This window comes from Equus asinus, chromosome 7 (genome assembly GCF_041296235.1).
Source record: "Equus asinus isolate D_3611 breed Donkey chromosome 7, EquAss-T2T_v2, whole genome shotgun sequence".
Classification (NCBI taxonomy): Eukaryota; Metazoa; Chordata; class Mammalia; order Perissodactyla; family Equidae; genus Equus; species Equus asinus.
In genome coordinates this window covers 8683475-8707260 of record NC_091796.1, presented here as the reverse complement: position 1 = coordinate 8707260, position 23786 = coordinate 8683475, and the positions used below count along the sequence as shown (strand labels likewise).

The window sequence follows — 23786 nt, the reverse complement described above, 5'->3', positions numbered from 1 at the left end:
CCAAAATATAATGAAACCCTATCATTTCCCAACTTTCCTGCTCTCTAGTCTATTGTCTGAGCTCACTCTCAGAAACTTGGAGGCTGAGCAGACTGCACGCCTTACCTGGAGGAAATCAAGAATGGAGGAGGTTGGGCAGCCCATATCTGCACTGAGAGCACTGACAACTGGAAACGTAGTCCTCCCAGGTCTAGAGGAGAGTCCAAAACCTGGGCATCAGATATTGTACTTTTGGGAAGATGATGGGCTATGTCACTCAGATCACACTTTCAGGTAAAAGCATCTGGATGATAAGTAAACTTTTTCAAAAATACACAGGGGTGAGAGATAATAGTGATTTGCAATATAGGCTGAGATACATGGATGAGATATTTTGAACGTCTAGCCACTTAGATGTGAAGAAGGAGAGAAAAGAAGGTATAAAAGACGACTCCTATGGTCTTGAGAAGTGAGGGTATGGACTCACATGAAAAAGATTGGGAGCAGAACAGATTTAGGGGGGTGGATTTATGTTTTAGAAATCTGGTTATTTCCATTTCTAGTCAAATATCAGGCTCAATTGTTAGTAGTAAACCTCCTGTTAAAAACAATTAAATATGTGGAATAAACTATTTTAAAAATCTTAAAAGCATCAAATCTCTGACAACACAGGAATCAACAGGAAAAATCTAAGAGAAAGTGAGAAACTAGAGAAATAGCATGGAAGTCACCTGCTTTTTCCCTGAGCACACCTTGCCAATCCAAGCAAACTCGAACTCTGACTTTGAGCCTCCACAATACAAAAACATGGGTGTCGAAGCCAGGGTCTATCTGAGATGGGGATTGAAGGGAAGACCCTCCCCCTATTGAGATGTCTGGGGGAGGTACCTTCATGGTGAAGATGACCTAGAGTAATCCTGCCCTCATCCACATCCCCAGGAGATGAAGGGAGAGAAAGAAAATCCTTGAGTAGTTGTAAGCACAGGTCAGTTCTCATGTGGATTTATAGTCTAAATTCCATAGCATGGGTGCTCCATAAAGCCTACATTTAAAGTAATTCAAGACTCACCTCATCTGTGAAGGAAGGTCTCCCCATCCTAGTCTCAGAGAACTCCCAGAAATGCTCTATGCAGAGCCATGAGCAGCACACGATTAAAAATAACCAAGAACATAAGGAAATAAAGCAATGAGGAGAATTAGCAGCAGGGGAAAACAGATTGTAGAAATAGAGCCACTTTGACGTTAGGATATCAGGCATAGATCACAAAACAACAATGTGTACCGACTCTGGGGGAGATGGAGGGGTGTGTGTTAAAAAGAACAAATTAGGGTAGAAAGACAGCGAGAACCAGGAGTGGTTATGGAACAAAATCCCAACAAAGCAAGTGGGCAGCAGGGCAGTGCTCCAGCAATTTCTGAACCAAAGTGCTGGCAACTGTAATGGGTTTTTACATAAGTTTTGAATCTTTGGAAGAAGAACTCTGAATAATGAAAAGTACAGGGAAGAAAACCTATCTTGCATATACCCCTTGTCTGCTTTATCCCCATTTCCACTGCCTTAGTTTAGTTCTTTTTCCTCTCTTATCTGATCCATTACTGCAGCCTCTGTGTTGGTGTGCTCAGGCTGCCATAACAAAGGCTCATGGAGTGAGTGGCTTAAACAGCAGAAGTTTATTCTCTCACAATTCTGGAGGCAGGCAGTCCCAGATCAAGGTGTCCGCATGGTCGGTTCCTTCTGAGGTGGCTCTCCTCAGCTTGCAGATGGTCACCTTCTCCCTGTGACCTCACGTGGTCTTCCCTCTGTGTGTGTCTGTGTCGTGATCTCCTCTTCTTCTAAAGACACCGGTCGTGTTGGATTAGGGCCCACCCTCATTTTAACTCCATTACCTCTTTAAAGACTTTATTTCCAAATAGTCACTTTCTGAGATACTGGGAGTTAGGACTTCAACACATGAATTTGGGGGGACACAACTCAGCCCATAACAGCCTCCTTACTTCTCCCTTACTTCCAGTCTCCCTTGTAGAATCCTGTCTGAGTGTTCTTTCTAAATGGCAGATCATTCACCTAATCAAAATTCCTAATAGCTTCTCATTGCTTAAAGAATAAAGTCAATGCACCTTAGAATAGCAGACAGTGGTGACACAAGGATGTAACTCGAGGGAACGCTAGCTCCCACCCCTGTCCCACTGCAAAGAAAACGCAACCGACATGAGAAAGCGGACTTGCTATGAAAACGCAATTGCAAGTCGAGTGTTCTGACCTTCCCCCAGCCCCTTCGAAGCAAAAATCTGGAGCTCCTGCTGATAGCACATCAAATTTCTTCATCTCCACTATCTACCCCTCCAAATTCACCACGTGGCACCGCCACCCTCTTAAACTAATTTATACTCCCGTTTTACAAAGCACCCTGCAGTTCCCAAGCACAGCAGCCTCACTTTGCCTTGAGCCAGTAGCATGAGTTCCCTCTAGCAGGAAAGCCATCCTGAGAACAGCACGACCATGCTTCAATCCAGGAAGTTTCTAATCTTCCGCCATGAGTGAACTTAAGCCTCTTTTGCTCTCTGAGGCTTCCTGAATGACCCCTTCTCCCCTCCCAATAACCACTTTTCCAACACACACACATACTGCCAGCAGCACCATCCTATCCCCACTACCACCTGTCCTACACCCTACCTACATTATGATAGGCATCAAATGGCATTATAAAGGAGCCTTGAGCTTGAGATCAGAGACTGTACCCCCAACCTCACACAGCCCCCAGGCACAGAGCAGACATTCAATCAAAATTTATTGAATGAAAGAGGGAAGGGGGAACTTGAGGATGGTCAAGCTTTATTTGTCTCTAATTTCAAAAGGAAAACTTGTGAGACTTCGTGAAGACTGCATTGGTCAGTCGTACACTGGAGGCAGTGCCCCTGCTTCATTTCACGACTGCAGGCCTCCTTTCTCCTGCCTGTTTTCTAGTCTCCCATCTTTCTGTTTTCCTGCCTCTAGATCATTCCACATGCAGTTGCTAGAGTAATGGCTCTAAGTAATGGCCGCAGTCATGACCAATCTGTGACTGCCACTATTTGGAAACTTTACTGATGTGATGTCCAAAATCTAGACCCTCCACCTCCTGACCTTCTCCTAAGCCTCTGACCAAAGGTATTTATTGTATGTCCCAAATGCAAAGAGCATTTGCTTTATATGTTATGTTTTTTGTGCCGTCTGCCTTCTGGAATCATACCCAGATTTCCAGCCTGGTGCAGACAACTTCTGTGGTTCCCCCGAACAGAAGGAATCTCTGTCACTTCTCAACACCCCCCTAAATTGTTCTATGCTACTTAGCAAGCTCCACCCTGCATTACGGTTACTTGGTCCACATGTTTACATAATGTATAGTATATGCTTCCCCTGTTAGATTATAAACTTCTCGAAAACAAAGACCTTACTCATTTCTTCTTATAGCAAACAGTAAGTCTCTATTCAATGGATTTAGAAAGAGTTTACACATTTTCTTTAAATTACTCTTATCAACATTCATCCAATAAGGCAGATTTTAATACCTCAAAGAATCATTTGAGCAACAAGATTTAATAATTTGCCCTTTGGTTCAATTCTACTATTTTCACAGAAAACATAATACACCATGTCAAGAATAAAAATTCAAACACTGTGTCAACTCAAAGAAACACAATGCCAGTAATTGGAAACGTTTCCATCTTATTAAATGCTCATTCTTTTAGGAACTATTTCTAGGATTTAAGAAAAATAGAAGAAGTAACAAGCCATGTGTTAAATAAATGTTCTTCATATTTACTCATTTATTTAAATGAACAACTATCTTTCTTAGAAGATAATAAAGACATACTTAGAGAAATACAGTGTCATAAGCTAATGTGACAGACAAAACAATCTCATTTGAGAACATATATTAACATTACCAAGTCTGTCTCAGAGACAACACAGTCATGTGTCACTTAATGACGGGGACACGTTCTGAGAAATGCACTTAGATGATTTCATCGTTGTGCAAACATCATAGAGTGTACTTACACAATCCTAGATGGTATAGCATACTACACACCTAGGCTGTATGGCACTAATCTCATGGGACCACCATCCTATATGTGGTCCATCCTTGACCGAAACATGGTTATATGGTACATGACTATAATTGAATTCTCTGGTTGTTTCTCAGATGAAAAATGGTATACTTCCAATTATAGCAACTAGTTTGTAAAGAGAAATAAATGTACTCTATCCGTTAGTGGAATGCATTAGGTGGATAACCTAAAATTTTCTGAAGTCTGGGGTTCTTTATATGTCAAGAAGGAAACTGTCCTCTACACACAGAATACACACATACCCCTTCACTAAACTATTCTGGAAATGTCAACGTTGGTAGCATATAGAATTTCACCTAGCCTGCGAAGAAATGGAACAAGCATGTTCTTAAGAGCTGGTCTGCTGAAATGAGGATGTTAAGTTTCCTAAGTATTCTGCTAGGTAAATGGTGCGCTTACTTAAATGCTCACAGAATTCGTGCCCAGACTTCATTCTTATTGGCCAATCACCCCCCTACTAAAACCAGCAGGTATGAGGCATGTAGCTATTCACAGTGCTATCATATGTGAGTATCACGTATCGTATCTCTGTCCTTAGAAAGCTTTTTATATCGATCTTCTACGGAACGTGGACCTTTCTCTCAGGGCAGGTTATGAAGAAGACTGTTAAAAAAAAGGAAGTTGGTTAAATAGCTGAAGTAAGGGAAAACTTTCTCACATTGAGATTTATTGGATTGTGAATAACCTCTAACAGGAAGTGCCAGAAGCCCCATCAGCTGAGTTATTTAATTAAAACTATTGTGGAGTAAGTAGAAGAGATGTTGCCTGGGGGAATAATTTCCCATTGATACCTGAAGGATTAACTTGATAGTCTTAAAATTCTTAACGGTTTCAAAATTTTAAATGTCTTCGGAAATTTTCTCAGAGGAAAGGAAAAGCCATCTTGCTTGCAACCTCAGCTCCCTGTAAAGCTAAACAAAAACGAAAACCAGCAAGAAAAGCTGAGTCTAGAAACAAAGCCTTTTTTATCAATGCTAAATAAAGTGGGACAGGACAGCGGTAACTGGAAGGGAAAGCAGACGGAGGAGCCCCAAGACTGGTCAGCTGAGGACTTTATTTTTTCCTTCTTTCCTTGGTTACTTATCTTCCTTTTTGTTTGTTTTTAAACATCCAAAATCCAGCCTTTTTATCTTAAAAAAGCAGAATTACAATTTGACTGTCATCTGTCACCGGCACGTTCCCATAAGGTCTCTTTAAGATCACTGACACCTACTCACTAATCCTACAGAGAAGTTTCCGAGGGAAAGTGCTGGAGAACAATGCTTGACGTCTGCAGCTCTCAACCTTTGATGAGAGGAATTTTAAAAAAGAATACAGAAGCCAAGATGGCCCAGAGGAGAAGTCTCAACATGTGTGGGCTGAGCATGTTCCAGTTATTCGGATGGTTTTTACTCACACATGAAGCCACAATCCCCACCCTACATTGGTACCCACACCCCCCCGGCACCCACTCTGAAGAGGAAACGTGTTCTAGATACTGTGGTTGGCAGCCACTTGAAGCACTGGGGAAAGAGCAGTTGTGGTCAAGAGTGCTAGAAGAAGTGTGAGTTGGCTTGAACACTGAAAGTTCAAGGAAGACCCAAGAACTGCACAGTCTCCAGCTCCACTAAGAAAATCTTCAAGAGCCACAGGGAAAACTTTGTTCTCAAGCTTCCACTGTAACTCATTCTCCAACAATTCAGTCAAATATCCTCCTACCCTAAGGTCGTCTTGGGGAAAAAAAAATCTACTAAAGGAAGGGTAGGGTTTATGTAAGTAAACAAAACAGTTGCAAGCAAAGATCACACTCAATTTCATCCTCTGCTGGGGAGTGCCTGAGTGCATTTTTGAACAAGTCTAAAGTGAAAGTTGTCTTCTGGATATGGCTACAACTGATAAGTGTGAAAGATTGGGTGGCCTCACAGGCATCTAGGCAGCTAGAGTAACGGAAGAGAGGTCTGTACATGGAGATGGACAAACAGAAGACATGACTCTCATGAAACCCAAACACACTCTTGAGTTTGGACGTTAAAATTTATCAGCCATTCAATTATTGAATTTAGTTAGGTATATAAATCCAGTATTGTCTTGTTTTAGAGGGGTTTTTTAATTTCTGTCTTTTTAACTGTTGATTACAGAGCTTGACCCCAAAGCCTGAGAACAGAATCTCATGATGATATGTGTTCTTGAGCATGCTCCTTCCAAGCTTAGCAAATGGAAAGCAATTCAATGAAAACAATGTTGGCCTGGTTCTGGTGACCCTTCCACTCTCAGATTCCCATTCAACTCACCCTTGAGCAGGGCAGTGACCATAACCGTAGTTTCCATGAGTCTTGAAACACTCTTTACCCTCTGCCTTCTCTACATACTATTTTATTTCATCAAGGAATGAGATTTTTAAGCCTTTAAAATGCTTCTATTTCATCAGTTGACTATTTCTTATTGGTGCTATTCAATACCTGTTCTCTTTCTTAAATGAAAAACTGCTGAAATGTAACATTTTACAGAACTCTTTTTTATTCGCATATATGTGTGGTATGTGGGTGTGTGTGTGTACACATACACGCAGATATCTAGATGGGAAAACTATTGTGACTTATTTCTGAGCTTGTAAGAATTGACCTTAAGAGAGAGTTTATGGCTTAATTCTTTAAATAAATGTAAATTTGAAACTTTTTTTTCTTATTTCTCCACCCCACTTAAAAAAAATACTTCAGAGAGATAGAGATACCAATGATGGGCAGAGCTAAAAGAATCCACCTAGGACAAAACATGCTGGCGTGTATTGGTGACCTTGTGACAGGAAGGGAAGCAAGACTGTTCTCCCGTGGACTTCTTAACGCTGTTCGGAATCTCCTTTGACAGGTAAAAAAGCCTTTTAGGCCAAGTCTTCCCCTCCACCACTTGGCCCCTGTCAGTAATACATAAGGCAGTGTCATTTTCATATGTTTTCTTCCTTCCTTCTGAATTTGGGATAGACAAAACAAAAGCTGACGTGAAAGTGCGCAAATATCTTCAGATAGACTGCAAAATATAATTGCGTAAAACGTCTGGATTCCTATGCCTTTTGAAGCATTAAGTTCAACATGTTGAAGTAAACCAAGCCATGAATTATAAAACAGAAAAAAACACATTAGTTGTTGACCAATCCTACCTGTCAGTTAATTTGAGAGATTTTGTTGTTGTTAGAGTCCTTTTTTAAAAATGAAAATTATCTTGCAAAGTAGGTTAAACCAGAGCCACAGCTATCTAGTTTCTAGATAATTTTGTGTGTGTGCGTGTGAGGAAGATTGGCCCTGAGCTAACATCTGTTGCCAGTCGTCCTCTTTTTGCTTGAGGAAGACTGTCACTGAGCTAACATCTGTGCCGTTCTTCCTCTATTTTTATGTGGGATGTCACCACAATGTGGCTTGACGAGCGGTAGTAGGTCTGCACCCGGAATCCGGACCTGCAGACCCTGGGCCGCCAGGCAGAAGCAGAGTGTGTGAACCCAATCACCAGGCCAGTTGGCCGGCCCCTATTTTCTAGATATTTTTTAAAGTAATTCTCCTGAAATGCTGCTCCACCCATCTCTGTGTCCAAGTATTCTGACGTACCTCCTTGAAGGTTAATTGCAAATTTCACTTTTTCAGGGACTCTATCCTGAATTTCCTGGTTTAAAAGTAAATTCTATCCTGTGAACTACAATATGACTTACTCTTTGCTTTAAATTATGATTTGCAATATACAACTTTTATCTCCCTTAATACCCTGCATACTGTTTAGAGCTAAGACTCAGGTCTTTCCATCTTTCGAACCACAAACGTTATCTCCAATATAATGGGTTCTCCATAAAGACTTGATGACTGAATTAATGGAGAAGTGCATTCAGCTCCCACAAGTCAGCACACCCATTTACACAAGCCAGATCTGTTAAGACATTTTGATACAAGTGGGAAATAAAACACCTGTATAAGAAAAACACCATGACTGAGAACTTTGAAGACCTTTGTGTCCCTTCCTGATTCTATCCCCTTCCTGCCGGTGCTTTGGAGCATTGCTGTTTTACCACACATATTTGTATCTATAAATAACATATTGTTTAGTTTTGCATGTTTCTAAACTTTAAAGGAAAGGAATCATACCTGCTGTACTTTTCTATAACTTGCTTTTTTCTTTCAACGTGTTGCTCCTGAGGTTCATTGCTGTTGGTGAGCGAGTAGTGAAAAATCGTTCATTTTTAGCCATGCAAAGTATCCTACTCTAGGAATAGACTCCAATGTGTTGTCCATTCTGTTGTTGAGGGGTGTTTGGGTTGTTATCAATTTTTTGCTACTACAATCACTCCTGCTATAAACATTCTCAGGCATGTCTCCTACATGTGGGCACTCACTGGAATATCTAACAGAGTGGAATTATTGGATTACAGGATATGGGGTTCTTTATCCTGCTAACACCATATCATTTTCCAAAATAGATGTGATGGTTAATTTTATTTGTTAATTTGGAGGATGTTTTTAGATGAGATTAACATTTAAATGAGTGAATTTTGAGTAAGCAGGTGGCCCTCCACAATGTGAGTAGGCCTCACCCAATCAGGTGAAGGTCTGAACAGAACAAAAAGACTGGCGTCCCTAGACAAGAGGGAATTCTAAAGCAGACTGCTTTCTGACTTCGTCTGCACTACCTGGGTCTCCAGTCGGCTGGTCCACACTGCAGATTTGGACTTGTCAGTCTCCACAATCTCATGAACCAATCCCTTATAATAAATCTCCTTCTACATACATAAGCATCCTATTGGCTCTGTTTCTCTGGAGAACCTTGAATATTACCGACACTGATAGTACCATAGATACACCAGTTTACTCTCTTACCAGCAGTGGATAAGTGTTCCAATCCATGAAATGATATTTGTTCACTCTGCCCTTAAGCTCTTCCCCTTCTATAGACTGCAAATTGTTTAATCTTCTGGGTGGTGAAAAAACTTGGTTTATTTTGTGTCTCCATCTGAAAAACAGTGACTTCTCGTGGTCTATGTTACAGAGTGAAGTTCAGACTCCATTAAGTGCAGTGAGATCTGGGCCATCCTAAATTTCCAGGCTCTTCTCTGATGTTCTGCTGTCCAAGTGGACCTCAACTTACTTTTTAACATAGAATCTACCATAGAAAACCTTACCTGGGAACCCAAAGCATTACATGTTGAGCCCTTTGCTGGTGTGGGCAGGGAGAGGGTCCCATCCTCACAGTTTCTTCCTCTCAGGCCATCTTTCACGTCAGTGAAGGGCTTCAGTGCCCAAAGTGAGAACCACATCCTGCTGAGGCTCTGTGCTCTAGTCAAACAGGTCCATTCTCTGACCACTGCATGCATTTTAAACTTGCGCTGTGCCTTTCTCCATGCCATCAGTACCCCTTAAGATGCCCTTTTCTCTCCGTTTTCTCTCCTTCCCTCTACCCGGTCTCTCTATCTTAAAAAATTCCTGGGGCTGGCCTGGTGGCACAGCAGTTAAGTTTGCGTGCTCTGCTTTGGCGGCCCGGGTTCACAGGTTTGGATCCCGGGCACAGACCTAGCACCGCTCATCAAGCCATGCTTTGATGGCATCCCACATAAAAAGTAGAGGAAGATGGGCACAGATGTTAGCTCAGGGCCACTCTTCCTAAGCAAAACGAGGAGGAACAGCGGCAGTTGTTAGCTCAGGGCTAATCTTCCTCAAAACAAAACAAAACTCCTTCCAAGTCTTCAAGGTCCAATCTGACCTGACTCCTTGAACCTCCTTGTTCGCTCTGCTGGAGTCAAGCTCCCCTTCATCTCATTTCTGGCACTTCAGGAACATCAACTGGTTTGACCCTGGGGCTGTGATTGGCAGCTTAGCAACCTTGAGTTAGTTAATGACCCCGCACCTCAGTTTCTTCAGTGTATAATGGAAACCCATTACTTCTCCCGTGGTGTTTCATAAGTATTCAGTGAGATGACATTTGTTTAATTCATTTACAGTAGGCATCCGGGAAAAGTTAGGTAGTGGAGTACTTGGAGTGGGCCACCCATTTCAGGGGACATTTCCATCAATATAACCACATTTGCTTTAACTGACTAGTAAAGCTAGAGACACATGGGTTATGGTAATTCTCTCCACGACCCCACTTCCACCACAACCTCTGCCTGAAAGGGCTGCCTTTGAAATGTCACTTCCCAAACCGCCTCTACATATTTTCGCATGAAGCAGTAAGATAAATGCAGCCATTCTTACCATGAAATCCTCTGAATCAGTTACTAATTAAGAAATGCCTATGTGAAGTTAACACACATTTTGACATAATTTTGCATAAAGAGTACCATTTATCCAGAATAAGATATCCAATATATACATCTTCTATCCTAAACTTTCAGAAGAGATCCAGCTACCTGTTTTCTTTTTTAAAAAATAAAAATGGTATATATTTAAGGTATACAACATGATGATTATATATATTTATGTATATAAATGATTACTATGGTCAAGGTAATTAACATATCTCCTCCTCACACCGTTACCTTTTGTGTGTGTGTGTGTGTGTGTGTGTGTGTGATGAGAGCAGCTGAAATCTACTCTCTTAGCAAATTTCCAGCATTCAACACAGTATTATTAACTATGGTCTTCATGCTGTACATTAGCTCTCTAGACTGATTCATCCTATATACATGCAACTTTGTACCTTTGACCAACATCTCCCCTTTTCCCCTCCTGACTGCCCCTGGTAACCAGTGTTCTACCTGTTTTCAACTGGTTGTTCTTTGACAGAAATTGGAATACCTGATCTGGGACTCAAACTGCAAAGGCTTGTCGACCAGGCAGGGAGGAAAGCCCATCTTGTTCTGGCCTTGGTGGCTCAGGTCACGTGTCAAATGGCTCACTCCACTTTAAGATCTTTCCAATTCTCTCCTGCAGTTGCATGGCTAATCAAAAGTGGACTAAAAACGTGTGCACAACATCTAACAGGGGACTGCACACAACAACAAATGAGAACTCGAAAGGCAAAATGAAGTCTTTAGTAAATGAGTGTTTAACTAAAGAGATTTTGCCTATTGGCACTCTGTAAGCCTCACTCATATGCACAAAATTATTCTTGAGCTTAGCTACATCCAAAGAGAAAGGGAAAACTAACACATGGAAATTTTCTTACCTCCTGTCCATCTAATATTCATACATAATGCTGTAAACTGTTCTTTTATAATATGGATCCCTTAAAAAGAAAGCACTATATCAGGTGTCACATAATGTGCTCTACTGGATGCCCATTTGGAATATAATTTGAGAGACACCAGAGAAGAAACACACAGTTCCAAATTACTAGGCTGTTGCTGACATCTGAAAGTTCATCATTGTTAATTTTGTATAAAAAGCATAGGAAATAATAATGATAATAATAATACCTAACATTCTCTGACCACCATGAGCCAAATTCTTTAAATATATGATCCTAAACCATTCAGCAAAGAGGAAGGTATTATTAGCACAATTTACCATTCAGGAACCTGAGATTCAGAGGGATCGAAGAGCTCACATAGGTTATATAAGAAGTAAAGGCTAGAAAATCTAAGTTTTTCCAACATACAATACCCAACTCATGTGACTAAAAGGACTAGGGCACAAACACCAAACCACAAGCCATTGTAGACACAGCAGAAAATACATCAAGATATCATTCAATTCTTTCGGAAATGACAGTTAGTGATTTCTGAAGGGTTCTCTCCAGTGAAACTTGGGTGAGGCCAAAAATGGAGCCAGAGCTTGAACTCTGCCCAGGATTCACTAATGAATCTAGATTCAGTTTTATAGAAAGGATTCTGAAGATGCAGAAGCTGAAGCTAGCACCGAGTGCCTAGCAAAAGGAAAGGGTACTACATTGCTGGGACAAAGCACAAAGAGGGCGGTCTCTGGTTCCTGAACCCAAATGTTGCCAACATCAGTTTAATCCAGGCTCAAGATTTCACTAAGACAATATAAAACCTGTGCTTTCTCCCACTACATTCAAATGTGGAAGATGCTTCTACTCAGAAATGATAGCACATTAAGAAAAATGAAATTAATTCACAGAATTATTTCCTTGAAACAATAGTATCATAGAATCTAGAAGTGGAATTGGAAAACTCTATAAAAATATTATAAAGCATTTCATAGTTTCTACTTGGGCTTTATATAATCAAATGTCATAGATGGGTAAAAAGATAAATAAAATTTTCACTTACCGGGTGGAACCACCTGTATCACCTTTTCCCAAGGTCCATGTGGGAAAGTATGAAGAAAGCAGGAATAGAAGCCAACATCAGCTTCAGAGGCATTATGAAAGGACAGGGTCATATCATTAGGAGTCACGGTTGAATTTGAAAAGTAAACCCTATCAGCATAAGGCTGTCTTATGATCGCTCCGTAAGTAGGGTTAAAAATTACTAGGGACTCTTTCTCCATTGCATTGACCTTGAACCACTCCATCTGGGTTAAGGTGTCCGTTGAAGGATACACACATTCTAGAGTCATATTCTTGGCAAGTTTAACAGTTGTGTCCCAAAACTTCTCTTCACACAGAACTGAAATATACAACATTACATTAATTCAATTAGGCTTGATGGTTGAAACACCAAATAGACATCTTAAGCTTATTCTAAGCTTTCTAAGACCTAGCAAGATAGTAAATTGAGATCACTGTAAAGCCTAACAGTTTCTACCTTAGTCTAAAAAGCTTTCCACTGCTGATAATTGATATTTGTAACTTGTAGTTTTTCTGAACAAGTAAGAAATTATCCAAGTCGACTAAAAAGCATTATAAATTCTGAATACATCACACTGTAAGACCAAAAAAGGAGTAAATTTTTTAAATGAAGACATTATCTTTACCTTTGTATACATGAAGAATAGCCAAGAGGAAAATAAGATAATCCATCTCTGGAAGCCGTTTGGGTAGATGGTCTATAAAAAAGAAAATTTTTATAGTGTTATATAAAGAGGCCCAACACCATGCACTATTTCCTTCCTCTCAGATATTATCAGTTGTGTCTTCTTTGTCTGAAGTATGAACACAGGAAAAAGGTCTTAGCTTCAAAGTTAGGTTTGCTCTCGTACAAGGATGGGCAGAATAGACTTACTTCTCTCCTGGGGAAGTAGCTTATTTTCAAGCTTTCATTTTCTGAAAAGATTCATTCATTGAACAAACGTTTACTGAGCATGTGCTCTGTGCCAAGCTCTGCTCTAAGCAATGAGGATACAACAATAAATTTAAAAAAAAAAAAAAAATCCTTGCCATCATGGAACTTACGTTCTAGTGGGAAGAGACAGAAACTAAAATAAAGAAGTAAAAAACATAGCCAGTTATAGGTGGTAAGCGCACGAGGAAAAACAAAGCAGGGAAGTGGGGCTCAGGAAGGGGCTGGGAGCATTTCCCTGTACCCCAGAAGGCCCAGGATGTCTTTACTGAGAGGTGAGAGTGGAGCAGAGACTGAAGGGTGAGGGGAGGAGCGTTTGGCTCCCGCGTTTGGAGGCTCCAACAGTGTGGACGCTCCACTGTGCATGGCCTTCCTCTCACCTCTACCCCTTTGCTGACCTCAGGCATTTGCTTTGAGGGTGATGAAGGCACCACTGCAGGCCCTCCAGATACAAAAGCATTGTGGTTCGGCACGTTCAAATCTACCATTACGGTTGATTTTTTTTTAACTTTTTACTTTGAAATAGTTATAAAGTCACAGGAACTTGCAGAGATAGTACGGAGAAGACCCATATGCCCTTCACTCAATTTCCCCCAATGGTTACATCTTATATGATCATGCTACAATGTCAAAACATGACCAGTCTCTTAGGTTCGTCATTGTTCCCTGCCCTCTCTTGTACAATAACAGTTCAATTTCTTAAGAACTTGTTTAGGAACCTATTACCATGTCAGTATAAAATATCTTATTGTCTCTATAACAAGAGGAATTATGCAAATGCATTTGGCCCCTGATGAGAGGATAAAAATAAAAGATGGATAAAAATTGGGAAAAAGGGGAGCAAGAACCACTAAAGATAATTTTGGCTAAGGCCAACTCTGAACCTCCTATGTAATTCAATCCAAAAGTTTACTAGTATGTGTTCACTGCTCAACAGCAGTATCTAACAGAGGAACTGTTTCAGGAAACATGAAATCAACAATGTAATAATAGTCAGAACAAAATTACAATGTGTACATATAACAATGTTATATGCTATGCTTACATAGCATTCTATTTTACAAAAGCTTTCACAGCTATGAGATTATTTGTGAAATAGTTAGACAAGGTATCTGTTATCTCTGTTTTCTAAGTAATTCAATGAAACAATCTGTTGAAAATTTTACTGAGTTGTGCCAGGTACCCTGCTTAGGCCCTGGAGATGCAAGCATGAGGAAGACATGGTCTCTGCCCTCAAGTCTTGTGTAATGTATTGAGTCCAACAGATTAAAGAAGCAATTTATTATAATGAAATTTGATGATTTCTATACAAGTTATTTGATCAAGTTTTATGACATCCCAGAGAGGGAATAATTCATTCTAATAGATTTGGGAAAGTTTTCCTAGAAAAAATGCACTGGATGTAAGCCTTCCAACCTAAATAACATTTTCCAACTAGAGAAGTGGGAAAGGGAGATAAAGGAGTGACAACCATGGGGCATTTTCAGGAAATGTGTGACTTCAGTCTAGCAGGTGGAGAAGCGACAAAAATGAAATTGGGTCTGGATTGAAAGTGCCTTGCATGACGTGAAAAGGAGTTAAAACTTGTCAGAAGACACGGCATCTTGCTCACATATGTAACTCCAGCACGAAGCACAATTCCTGGACATACGTCTGTGGTAGAAATAAACATAACTCTGAAAAGAACTTTTTAAAAAGTTGTTGTAACTGGAACAATTGAGACAAAAGATGACAGAGATTTGACTGCGTAGATAGATGGTGTGAGATTGTTTGCCCTTGTAGACTTTCTGATATGATTCTAAGGGCAAGTAAAAGCTATTGGAGACTTTTAGGCACCAGAATGACACGATCCAATTTAAATTCTTAGAAAGATAACCGAACATCACACATTTCCCTTTCCTTACTCTTAACAGAAACCTGATTTTGTTTGTGTATCCACTCCTTCTCCTGCTCACAGGGATATTACGACAAATCTAAGCCACTCCGCTAACAGCCCTGATTAATGTGGGAGGCTGGAGCGGAGAAGGCAACTGCAGACTGAGTTGTCCCAATCAGAGTACAGGAGATTATTTCCATTCCATGTCAGAAAGACAGGTCTCCCTCCTCTCCCTCTGTCTCTCAATCTCTCTCTTTCTCTCTCTCATATTGGAATCTTATTGTATGTGAACAAGAAAAAATGTTGCCCCAGTTACTAGAGGCAGCCATCTTGAAGAAAATTAGCCTGAGGACAAAGCAGATGGCAGAAAGTGATGGGAATAAACTTGGGTCTCAGATGGCATCACTGAGCTACTAAATCTACCAACACTAGAGTCTGAACAAATTGTGTGAGATTATAAATTTCCATATCTTATAAACCAAAAAACTAATTTCTGTTACCTGCATCCATATATATCTGAACTAATACAATTGTTCTGGCTGCTGCTGAAAACTAGATTGGAGAGAAGCAAAAAAGGATATCATTATTGCCATAATCTGAGCAGGGTAGGCTGGTGGCTGGGACTAGGATGATTCCCATGGAGCTGAAGAGAGATGAACAGGCTGCCAGGCCATTATCTATTACCGTATAGACATATAACAATAATAGATTTCCTTAACTCCATGTGTCCCAGTGAGAGTCTAGTTAGGAAAACAGACCCCATACCCAATGGTTCAGTAGAAGATATTTCATAAGAAAAACTGCTAGGGAGGTGATGAAAAGCAAAAACAGCCAAACAGGGGTGAGGCAACAACTCAAAGAGGAGCGTAAGGAGGAATCTATTTCTGTCCTTAGGGTTAACAGGCCTAGGGAGAGCCAGGACTGCTCATTATGGAGGCTGCCTGACTGAAGCGGAAACTTGGAGGAAATGAGGCCCTTGTAGACATGTTAGAAAAGGTCAACGAATGGATCTGTCTGAGAAAAAAGCAAGTGACAGGCGAGAAAACATGCTCAGAGAACTTAAATCACTGCTACTTAAGAACATGTATGAAAAACTCACAGCTGATACCATACTCAATGGTGAAAGCTTTCCCTCTAAGATCAGGAACACAAGGATGCCCACTTTCACCACCACTATTCATATTGTACTGGAAGTTTTAGTCAGAGCAATTAGATAGGAAAAAGAAAGAAACGGCATCCAAATTGCAAGGGAAAAAGCAATCTACAGGTTCAATGCAATCTTTATCAAAATTTCAATAGTCGTTTTTGCAGAAATGGAAAAGCTGATCCTTAAATTTACATAGAACTGCAAAGTGCCTTGAAAAAGAAGAAAAAGTTGGAGGACTAATACTTATCGATTTCAAAATTTAGTATAAAGCTACAGAAATCAAAATAATGTGATACTGGAATAAGGATAGACATAGACCAATGGAACAGAATTGAGAATCAAGAAATAAATCCATACATCTATGGCCAACTAATTCTCAACAATGGTGCCAAGGCCCTTCAATGGGGAAAAAGTAGTCTCTTGAATAAATGGTGCTAGGACAACTGGATAGCCCTACTCAAGAGAACAAAGTTGTATCCTTACCTCACACGACATACAAAATTAACTCAAATGGATCAGCAACCTAAATACAAGAGCTAAAACTATAAAACTCTTAGAAGAAGACATAGGGATAAATCTTCATGACCTTGGATTCAGCAAAGAATTCTTAGCTATGGCACCAAAAGTATGGTCAATAAAAGAAAAATAAATCTGACTTCATCAAAATTAAAAACTTTTGTGCATAAAATGACATTATCAATAAAGTAAAAAGGCAACCTAAAGAATGGGAGAAAATATTTGCAAATCATACATTTGATAAGGGTCTAGTATACAAAATATACAAAGAACTCTTACAACTCAACAACGAAAAGACAACTCAATTTAAAAATAGGCAAAGGACTTGAAGAGACATTTCTCCAAAGCAGATATACAAACAGCCAAGAAACACATGAAAAGATGCTCAACATCGTTAGTCTTTAGAGAAATGCAAATCAAAACCACAAAGAGATACCGCTTCACCCCCACCGCTTGTTGCTCTGGTCAATTCTGACTCCTCGTGAGCCTGTGGACACGAGAGCTGAGCCCTACCAAGTCTTTTGCACCATCTTCTCACCTTCCGGTGCTGTATCAGACAATGCTCTCTGCTACTCATAGGGTTTTCATGGCTAATTTTTGGGAAGCAGGTGGACAGGTCCTTCTTCCTAGTCTGTCTTAGTCTAGAAGCTCTGCTGAAACTTCTCCACCATGAGTGAGCCGGCTGGTATTTGAAATCCCAGCGGCATAGCTTTCAGCATCACCGCAATACGCAGCTGCCACAGCATGACAATCAACAGATGTGTGTGGTTCCCTCACTGAGAAACAAACCCAGGGGGCAGCAGTGAGGCACTGAATCTTAACCACTAGAACCCCAGGGTTGGCTATAATCCCACTCACTAAGATGGCTGCAATCAAAAACAGGGAAAATAACAGTGTTGGAGAGGATGTAGAGAAAGTGCAACCTTTGTGCATTGCTGGTGGGAATGTAAAATGGTGCAACTGCTGTGGAAAACAGTTTGGCAGTTCCTCAAAAAGTTAAACCAGATAACCATGTGACCCAGCAACTCCACTCCTAGGGTTATACCCCAAAGAACTGAAAATAAGTGCTCAAACAAATGCTGGTACACCAACGTTCATGGCAACTCTATTCCTAAGAGCCAGAGGTAGAAACAAATATCCAGCAGCAGAAGAATAGATAAACAAATTGTAGCAAATCCACACAATGGAATATTATTCACTTATAAAAACGGACGAAGTACTGATTCATGCTACAACATAAATGAACCTTGAAGACATTTTTCTAAATGGAAAAACACAGACACGAAAGTTCACATATTGTAGAATTCCATTTACATGAAATATCCAGAATAGGTAAATCCATAGAGACAGAAAGCAGCTTGGTGGCTGCCGGGGGCTGGTAGGAGGGGCAAATGAGGAATGACTGCTTAAGCTATGGGGTTTTCTTTCATGATGATGAAAATGTTTTGGAACTTGATAAAGGTGGTAATTTCAGAACATTACAAATGTACTAAATGCGACTTAATTGTACACTTTAAAATAGTTATTTTAAGGTTATGTGAATTTTACCTCAATAAAAAAAAAATTCCTGCTCGTGAATAGCAAGAATGCAAATCCACCTCGGGTCTTTCAGCTGCAGGAGCTACCGTATTTTGCCGTTGGCCTTGCATTTATTCACATGACTTGATCCCCCAACCAGCCAGTCTGCAAATGCCTCACGGCACATTCCAGGACCAGAGTCCGGTGGTGCACTCTGAGTCACAGCTTTGTGATCACGGCTGGAAACAAGTAATGTGGGAGCTCAGAGTCCAGGGTGTCAGACAAATGATTTATGCTATATCAAATGATTAAGTGCTTATTAAACAAATGCCAAACACATATATATCTATATAGTGTGTGTGCATACGTGAGTGTGTGTATCACCAGGAAAAGAAAGGAGGTAAGGGTTGGGTAAAGTATGAGAGGTGCCGATGAGATGTAAGAGGCACAAAGGGACAAAGGAGATGTCTACTCCAGCATACTCACTATGGATCCTAAAAGAAATTCCAAGTCACATAGCCTCTTCCGCTCTCAAGGGCTCCTACCACCAGCCCCTCAGTGAACTCCCTCCCCCTGGGAGTAGGGAATCAGGTGTGGGGAGGGTTATTGGGAAGGGGTGCTAGTTGATAATAACTTGCAGCCACCCCTCCATTTCCGAGGCATCCCAAGTCAAGTCAGCGAAGAGAAGAAGAGAGCATAAGTGCACCGGCATTGCAAAGAGTCTGAAATCAAGGGACTGAGAGGTCATAGATCTGAAGGAAATGTGCAGAAAGACTTGCAGCTGAAGATAAAGTTCAGCTGTTACAACTTTGCTAAGGATGAGCCCTATTTATCAACATCTAACCAAAGACAAATAGAGACTGCGCTTGAGCTATTTCTGTTGTGTAGGCAGTGATTTTTTGCATGATTTATGAAGAGATTTTGGCTTGAAGATTTTTTTCTAATAGAGCTGTCTGTATAAAAGAGCCTCATCCTCAAGGAAGTCATTAATCAAAATATTACTGGATCTCTCTACTATTGACGCATCTCTGCTAACCACGTAAGTTGGAATTCATCTCACAAGCCTGCCTCGGACTGCAGGCTCCCTGGTGACCTGGGTTGGGTGACAATGTTGAGACGTGCTATTTCCTTCTTTCAGGCTGTCCTCACAGACATTTCTCCATCTCCCCAGCTTCATTGCTTCTGCTCTCTGTGACGTGCTCTGCTTTCCCTCATATCTCTGCCCTTTCTGAACTTTGGGGGGATTCTAGTCTCTGCTCAGTTACCCAAGCCCGCCTTCCCCTCTCCAGCTGAAACACTTGACGTGTATGATGAGCAATCTGTTCCTGTTCTGATTCTGTTCCTCACTTCCCTTCCTCACTTCCTCACCTATTGACACACTGGAAAGAAGAGGATTGTAAAACAGAAAGCCTGTGCTAAACTTTGAGGACAAATGACTGGGGCTGGTAAGATTACGGGTGTGGGGTCTTTGTTCCCTCCCTTTCTTTCAGATGCAGGAGTTTGACTCCACGCCTTTGGCTGGGATGTCCCGCTATTAAGAGGCTCATGCTTTCAGCAAGACTTCGGCAGGAGCATTACAATCTAGGTTTCTGCCCCCGCCTCAAAATGTCTCCTTAAGAGAGTTTTTCCATTGAGGACTTGTGGTTTCCCTCAGACCGTGATGCCCTTAGAACTCCAGCAAGTCATAGACCTGCCCCCAGGAGTTAGACTTTCCTCTGAGCGAACAGTAAAAACTCCCTTCCAGTCAAAGCAGAGACATCAGTTTGGATTTGGTGGGGATCCTCTAGGACAGGGTTCTGCCAACTACGGCCCGTGGGCCAAATCCAGCCTTCTGTCAGATCTTCATGAACAGTTTAACTGGAACCCAGCCACGCCCATTGTTTACATATTGTCTATGGCTGTTTTTGTGGTATGATGAACAGTTGTGACAGAGATCATCTTGCCTCCAGAGCCCAAAATACTATCCGACCCTTCACAGAAAAAGCTCGCCAACCCTTGCATAGGAGAATAAACAGTTGGATGGTGAACATTTAGTATATAAGTTCATTCTTGCTCCGTGTTCCTTGAGGGCAGCAAGGTTAAGCCTTACAGCCCAGACACAGGAAAATTAGCTCAGTCTTCTTATTCTCCAACCATGCTATCAGACCTATTATAAATACGATTCTAGAAATCGGCTGAGAAACAGTACTTAAACGACACCCTTTTACTAAACTACACCCATCATTGAACTTACAGGTTTATAGAGCATCAACCTGTCAGCTAATTACAGGCTTCCCATAGCTCTCTTTTCCTGCTGTATCTGCTTGTCATGCCATTTTATCGACAGCCCCACTCTTCCGCACACTATTAACTTTAAAAGTGTGAACTCAGACACATCCAACCTTTTTTCTAGGTTACTAACCTTGAGACGTGAGAATTCTGCTGGCTCTAAGTTCTTTCCCAGTGTGTCTTGGTGAAGGCTTGCTGTTTTTCGTGGCCTCTTCGCCTCACCCCTTTCTGTCACTGGCAATCTCCCCGCAGTACTCAGTCAGCACCAAGGAGCAGCGGGGCCTTCGGCCCAGAGCTGACTCGTCCTGTGCTCTTGAGCGCTTCTCTGCACCAGAGCTCCTTCAGGTAGGAGCCAAAGTAGATCACTAATATTTCACTAAGCAGGGTTTTTTGAAGGATTAAAACCAGTCAAGAAGTGTACTTACTTCTGGAAGCATCTTTACCATTTTAGCGACTCATCCTCATTCCAAACTCAGATATTGTTCTATCTCTCTCTTTTTCCCCTTAAGATTCTACAATTAGAAAGGTATACTTCTCGTCCTCTGTTCTAACTCTAAATTGAAACTACACGCAAAAAACTTGAAGTTGGTTACTTTGCCTTTTTTTCCCCATTTGTTTTCCTGCCAATCAAAGCACTTCATATTCAGAAGCCTCTTAAGTTCAGGAAGCTTCTTATCTCTGCCCATATCTAAGTGTGTTTTGATCCTACCTTCTAGATAACTCCTTTTGGTTTTGCTCTTTAATCTCCCATTCTCTGACACAAAAAATGCATGAGTTGATGTTTCCTAACAACTGTCCCCACAAGTTGGCAGCTTCCGTGTCTTAGAAAAACAATAGTTTCTAAGTTGTTCCGGAGGACAGAGAAGTTAGTTTTATTTATTCTTTTGATTTACTAGGTAATGGAGGTTCCCTATTGGTTAAACGACCATGAAGGATTGTGCCCGAGGTTGAGTTCATGCAATTGGTAGAAATAATGGAGATGGAGGAAGGCGAGCGGCAGAGAAGGTGCTGGGGGCTAGCCTGCTCTCACCTTTAGCTAAACATCACAGACGCTGGTCTGCCCTCTCCTGTGGATGGCATGTATGTCTGAAAGCATGGAAAAAGAAAATGAAATGCTGTCTTTCGTTTCACAACTTATTATGGGACAGAGGAACCTTTCTAAAACATCGACCTGACTTATGTCACTCCCTTCAATAGCTCATCATCCTCAGAAGAATATCCGAACTTCTTACTGACTTACAAGGCTGAACGCGATTGCTCACTGCCATTTTTTCCAGGCTCATGTCTTACAGCTTTGCTCACTCCATTCTCCACTCCAGACCCACCTCATACTTTACAACTTGAGGAACATAGGATTCTGATGGTCTAGGGCCTTTGTACATGGGGTTCCTTGATGTCTCTTATCCTTGCTCCCATCAGCAGATCTCATCTCAGATGTCCCTTATGGGGTCCTCTTCCTGAGCCCCCCAAGATTGCATTAGGTACTCTGCTTGCGAGCTCCCTGAGAAGCCCAGCTGTATCCTTATTGAAACACTATCATATCCTTTGTAGTTGCCCATTTATGTGCTGCATTTCTTATTATAGCCTAATAAACCCCTTCGAGGCAGGGATAAAGCCCATCCACTGCTCTATCTGCAGAGTTTTGTGTGGTTTCTGGCACGTAGTGGGTGTTCCATCAGTTCCTATCTGTTAGGTTTTACAGCATGTGCTCTATACACTAACTACAATGTGGAGTCCATCCTGTTTCTAATGTGTGGTTTTTTTCTTTTGCGTCATCTATTTCTCCAATGAATAAGACAAAAAGGAGCCTTGATCTAAAATGCACGTTGATTTTGCAGGACAAACCTGAAGACAAACTTTCCTGATTTGGGCCAACTCTTTCTCAAAATGACTCAATGGGCCCTGAATTGAACCTCAAACATCGGCTGGAACAGTTGCTGTCTACCCGGATGATTCACATCACGTAGAATGTCAGAGGCTGTTGTAACGGTAGATGCTACTTACATGCACGGATCTAGGCTTGAAAATTTGTTTTGCCTACTCCCTGACTCACAAAATCCAGATTAATACAGGCTAGATGCTTTCCCCAAATTAATCCATCTTTTATAATCACTTCCAATTCATATCCACATGCAAGCACACATACATCGTCATCAACATTGTCACCGTCACCATCATCCTCCTCATTATCACCCATATTCCATAATAAAGTTATTGCTATTATTAAGGATGTAAGAATGGAGACAGCTTTTGCTGTTTCTCTGTAGGGTCCATCCCTTCTGGTTTCTTTAGGGCCTCTTGAAATCTTGGAATATAAAGAACCTAACAAGTAGCTTTGTATCTGTTCCTGCAGGGATATAGGCATCCCAGTATCTTGGCCCCAGATATGTAACATGTTCTCCCAACATGAAGCTACATAGTCTTTTTTTTTTGGATGAGGAAGCTTGGCCTTGGGCTAACAACTGTTGCCAATCTTCCTCTTTTTGCTTGAGGAAGATTGTTGCTGAGCTGTGCCAATCTCCCTCTATTTTTATATGTGAGATGCTGCCACAGCATAGCTTGATGAATGGTATGTAGGTCCACACCCAGGATCCAAACCTGCAAATCCCCAGCCACTGAAGCAGAGCATGCGAACTTAACCACTACACCACCAGCCCAGCCCCGGAAGCTCTATCATCTTACTCAGCAAATAGGGGAAATGGTAAAATATCACTTGATCAATCATGAATCCCAAAACAAATGATAAAAAACATCCTGAGACAAATGAAACTGCCTTATGCCTCCAGGGAGTGGTTGTCCTAAATGTTCCAACCAGAATTAAGTGGAGGTGAAGACAAGGAAAATTAGTAAGGCAGGATGAAGGTTATCTACCGCTCATAGAGATGAACAAAATTCCTCCCTCCAGTGTTATTTACTGACCCTAATTAAGAGACTTTTCAACAGTTTAAAAGTGAAAATACTCTGTGATATTCCCATTTGTTGACAGAAATAGGAAATGCAGCAAAAATCATCACCTGGCTGGATGGAGCACCACATTAGCTACCTCCTCCCTCTTTTTCTCTAAGGTCACCAGGGCACCAACTAGTTGTTCTAACAAATGGTAAGTAAGAGGAAAAGCAAGCAGTTATCCTGCCTTTCCTGTACTAATTGCATTTCAGGGTGACCTAAGTTTCTCTTTATGGAAAAATTCAGCTACTAAGTGGAAAAATTAATAACAGACATTCTTTGCCATTATATTT

The 23786-nt window shown here is 41.1% G+C and overlaps 1 protein-coding gene across 4 annotated transcripts in view; it reads right to left on the bottom strand.

Moving 5' to 3' along the window:
• The window catches only part of CD226 (CD226 molecule), a 77478-nt gene extending 56363 nt beyond the window's left edge, over positions 1-21115 (bottom strand). The window contains exons 1-3 of one of the 4 annotated variants that reach the window (XM_014839623.3): positions 20681-21115; positions 12918-12989; positions 12272-12610 (exon numbers count right to left, since the gene is read on the bottom strand). In XM_014839623.3, coding sequence (XP_014695109.1) covers positions 12272-12610; positions 12918-12963 — 385 coding nt within the window. In that variant the 5' untranslated portion in view covers positions 12964-12989; positions 20681-21115. Of the gene's footprint in view, positions 1-12271; positions 12611-12917; positions 12990-13165; positions 13322-17299; positions 17482-20680 lie in introns of those variants that run through there. The other 3 variants (XM_070512876.1, XM_070512875.1, XM_070512877.1) reach the window with 3 other exon arrangements.
• Between the last annotated feature and the right edge of the window lie 2671 nt (positions 21116-23786).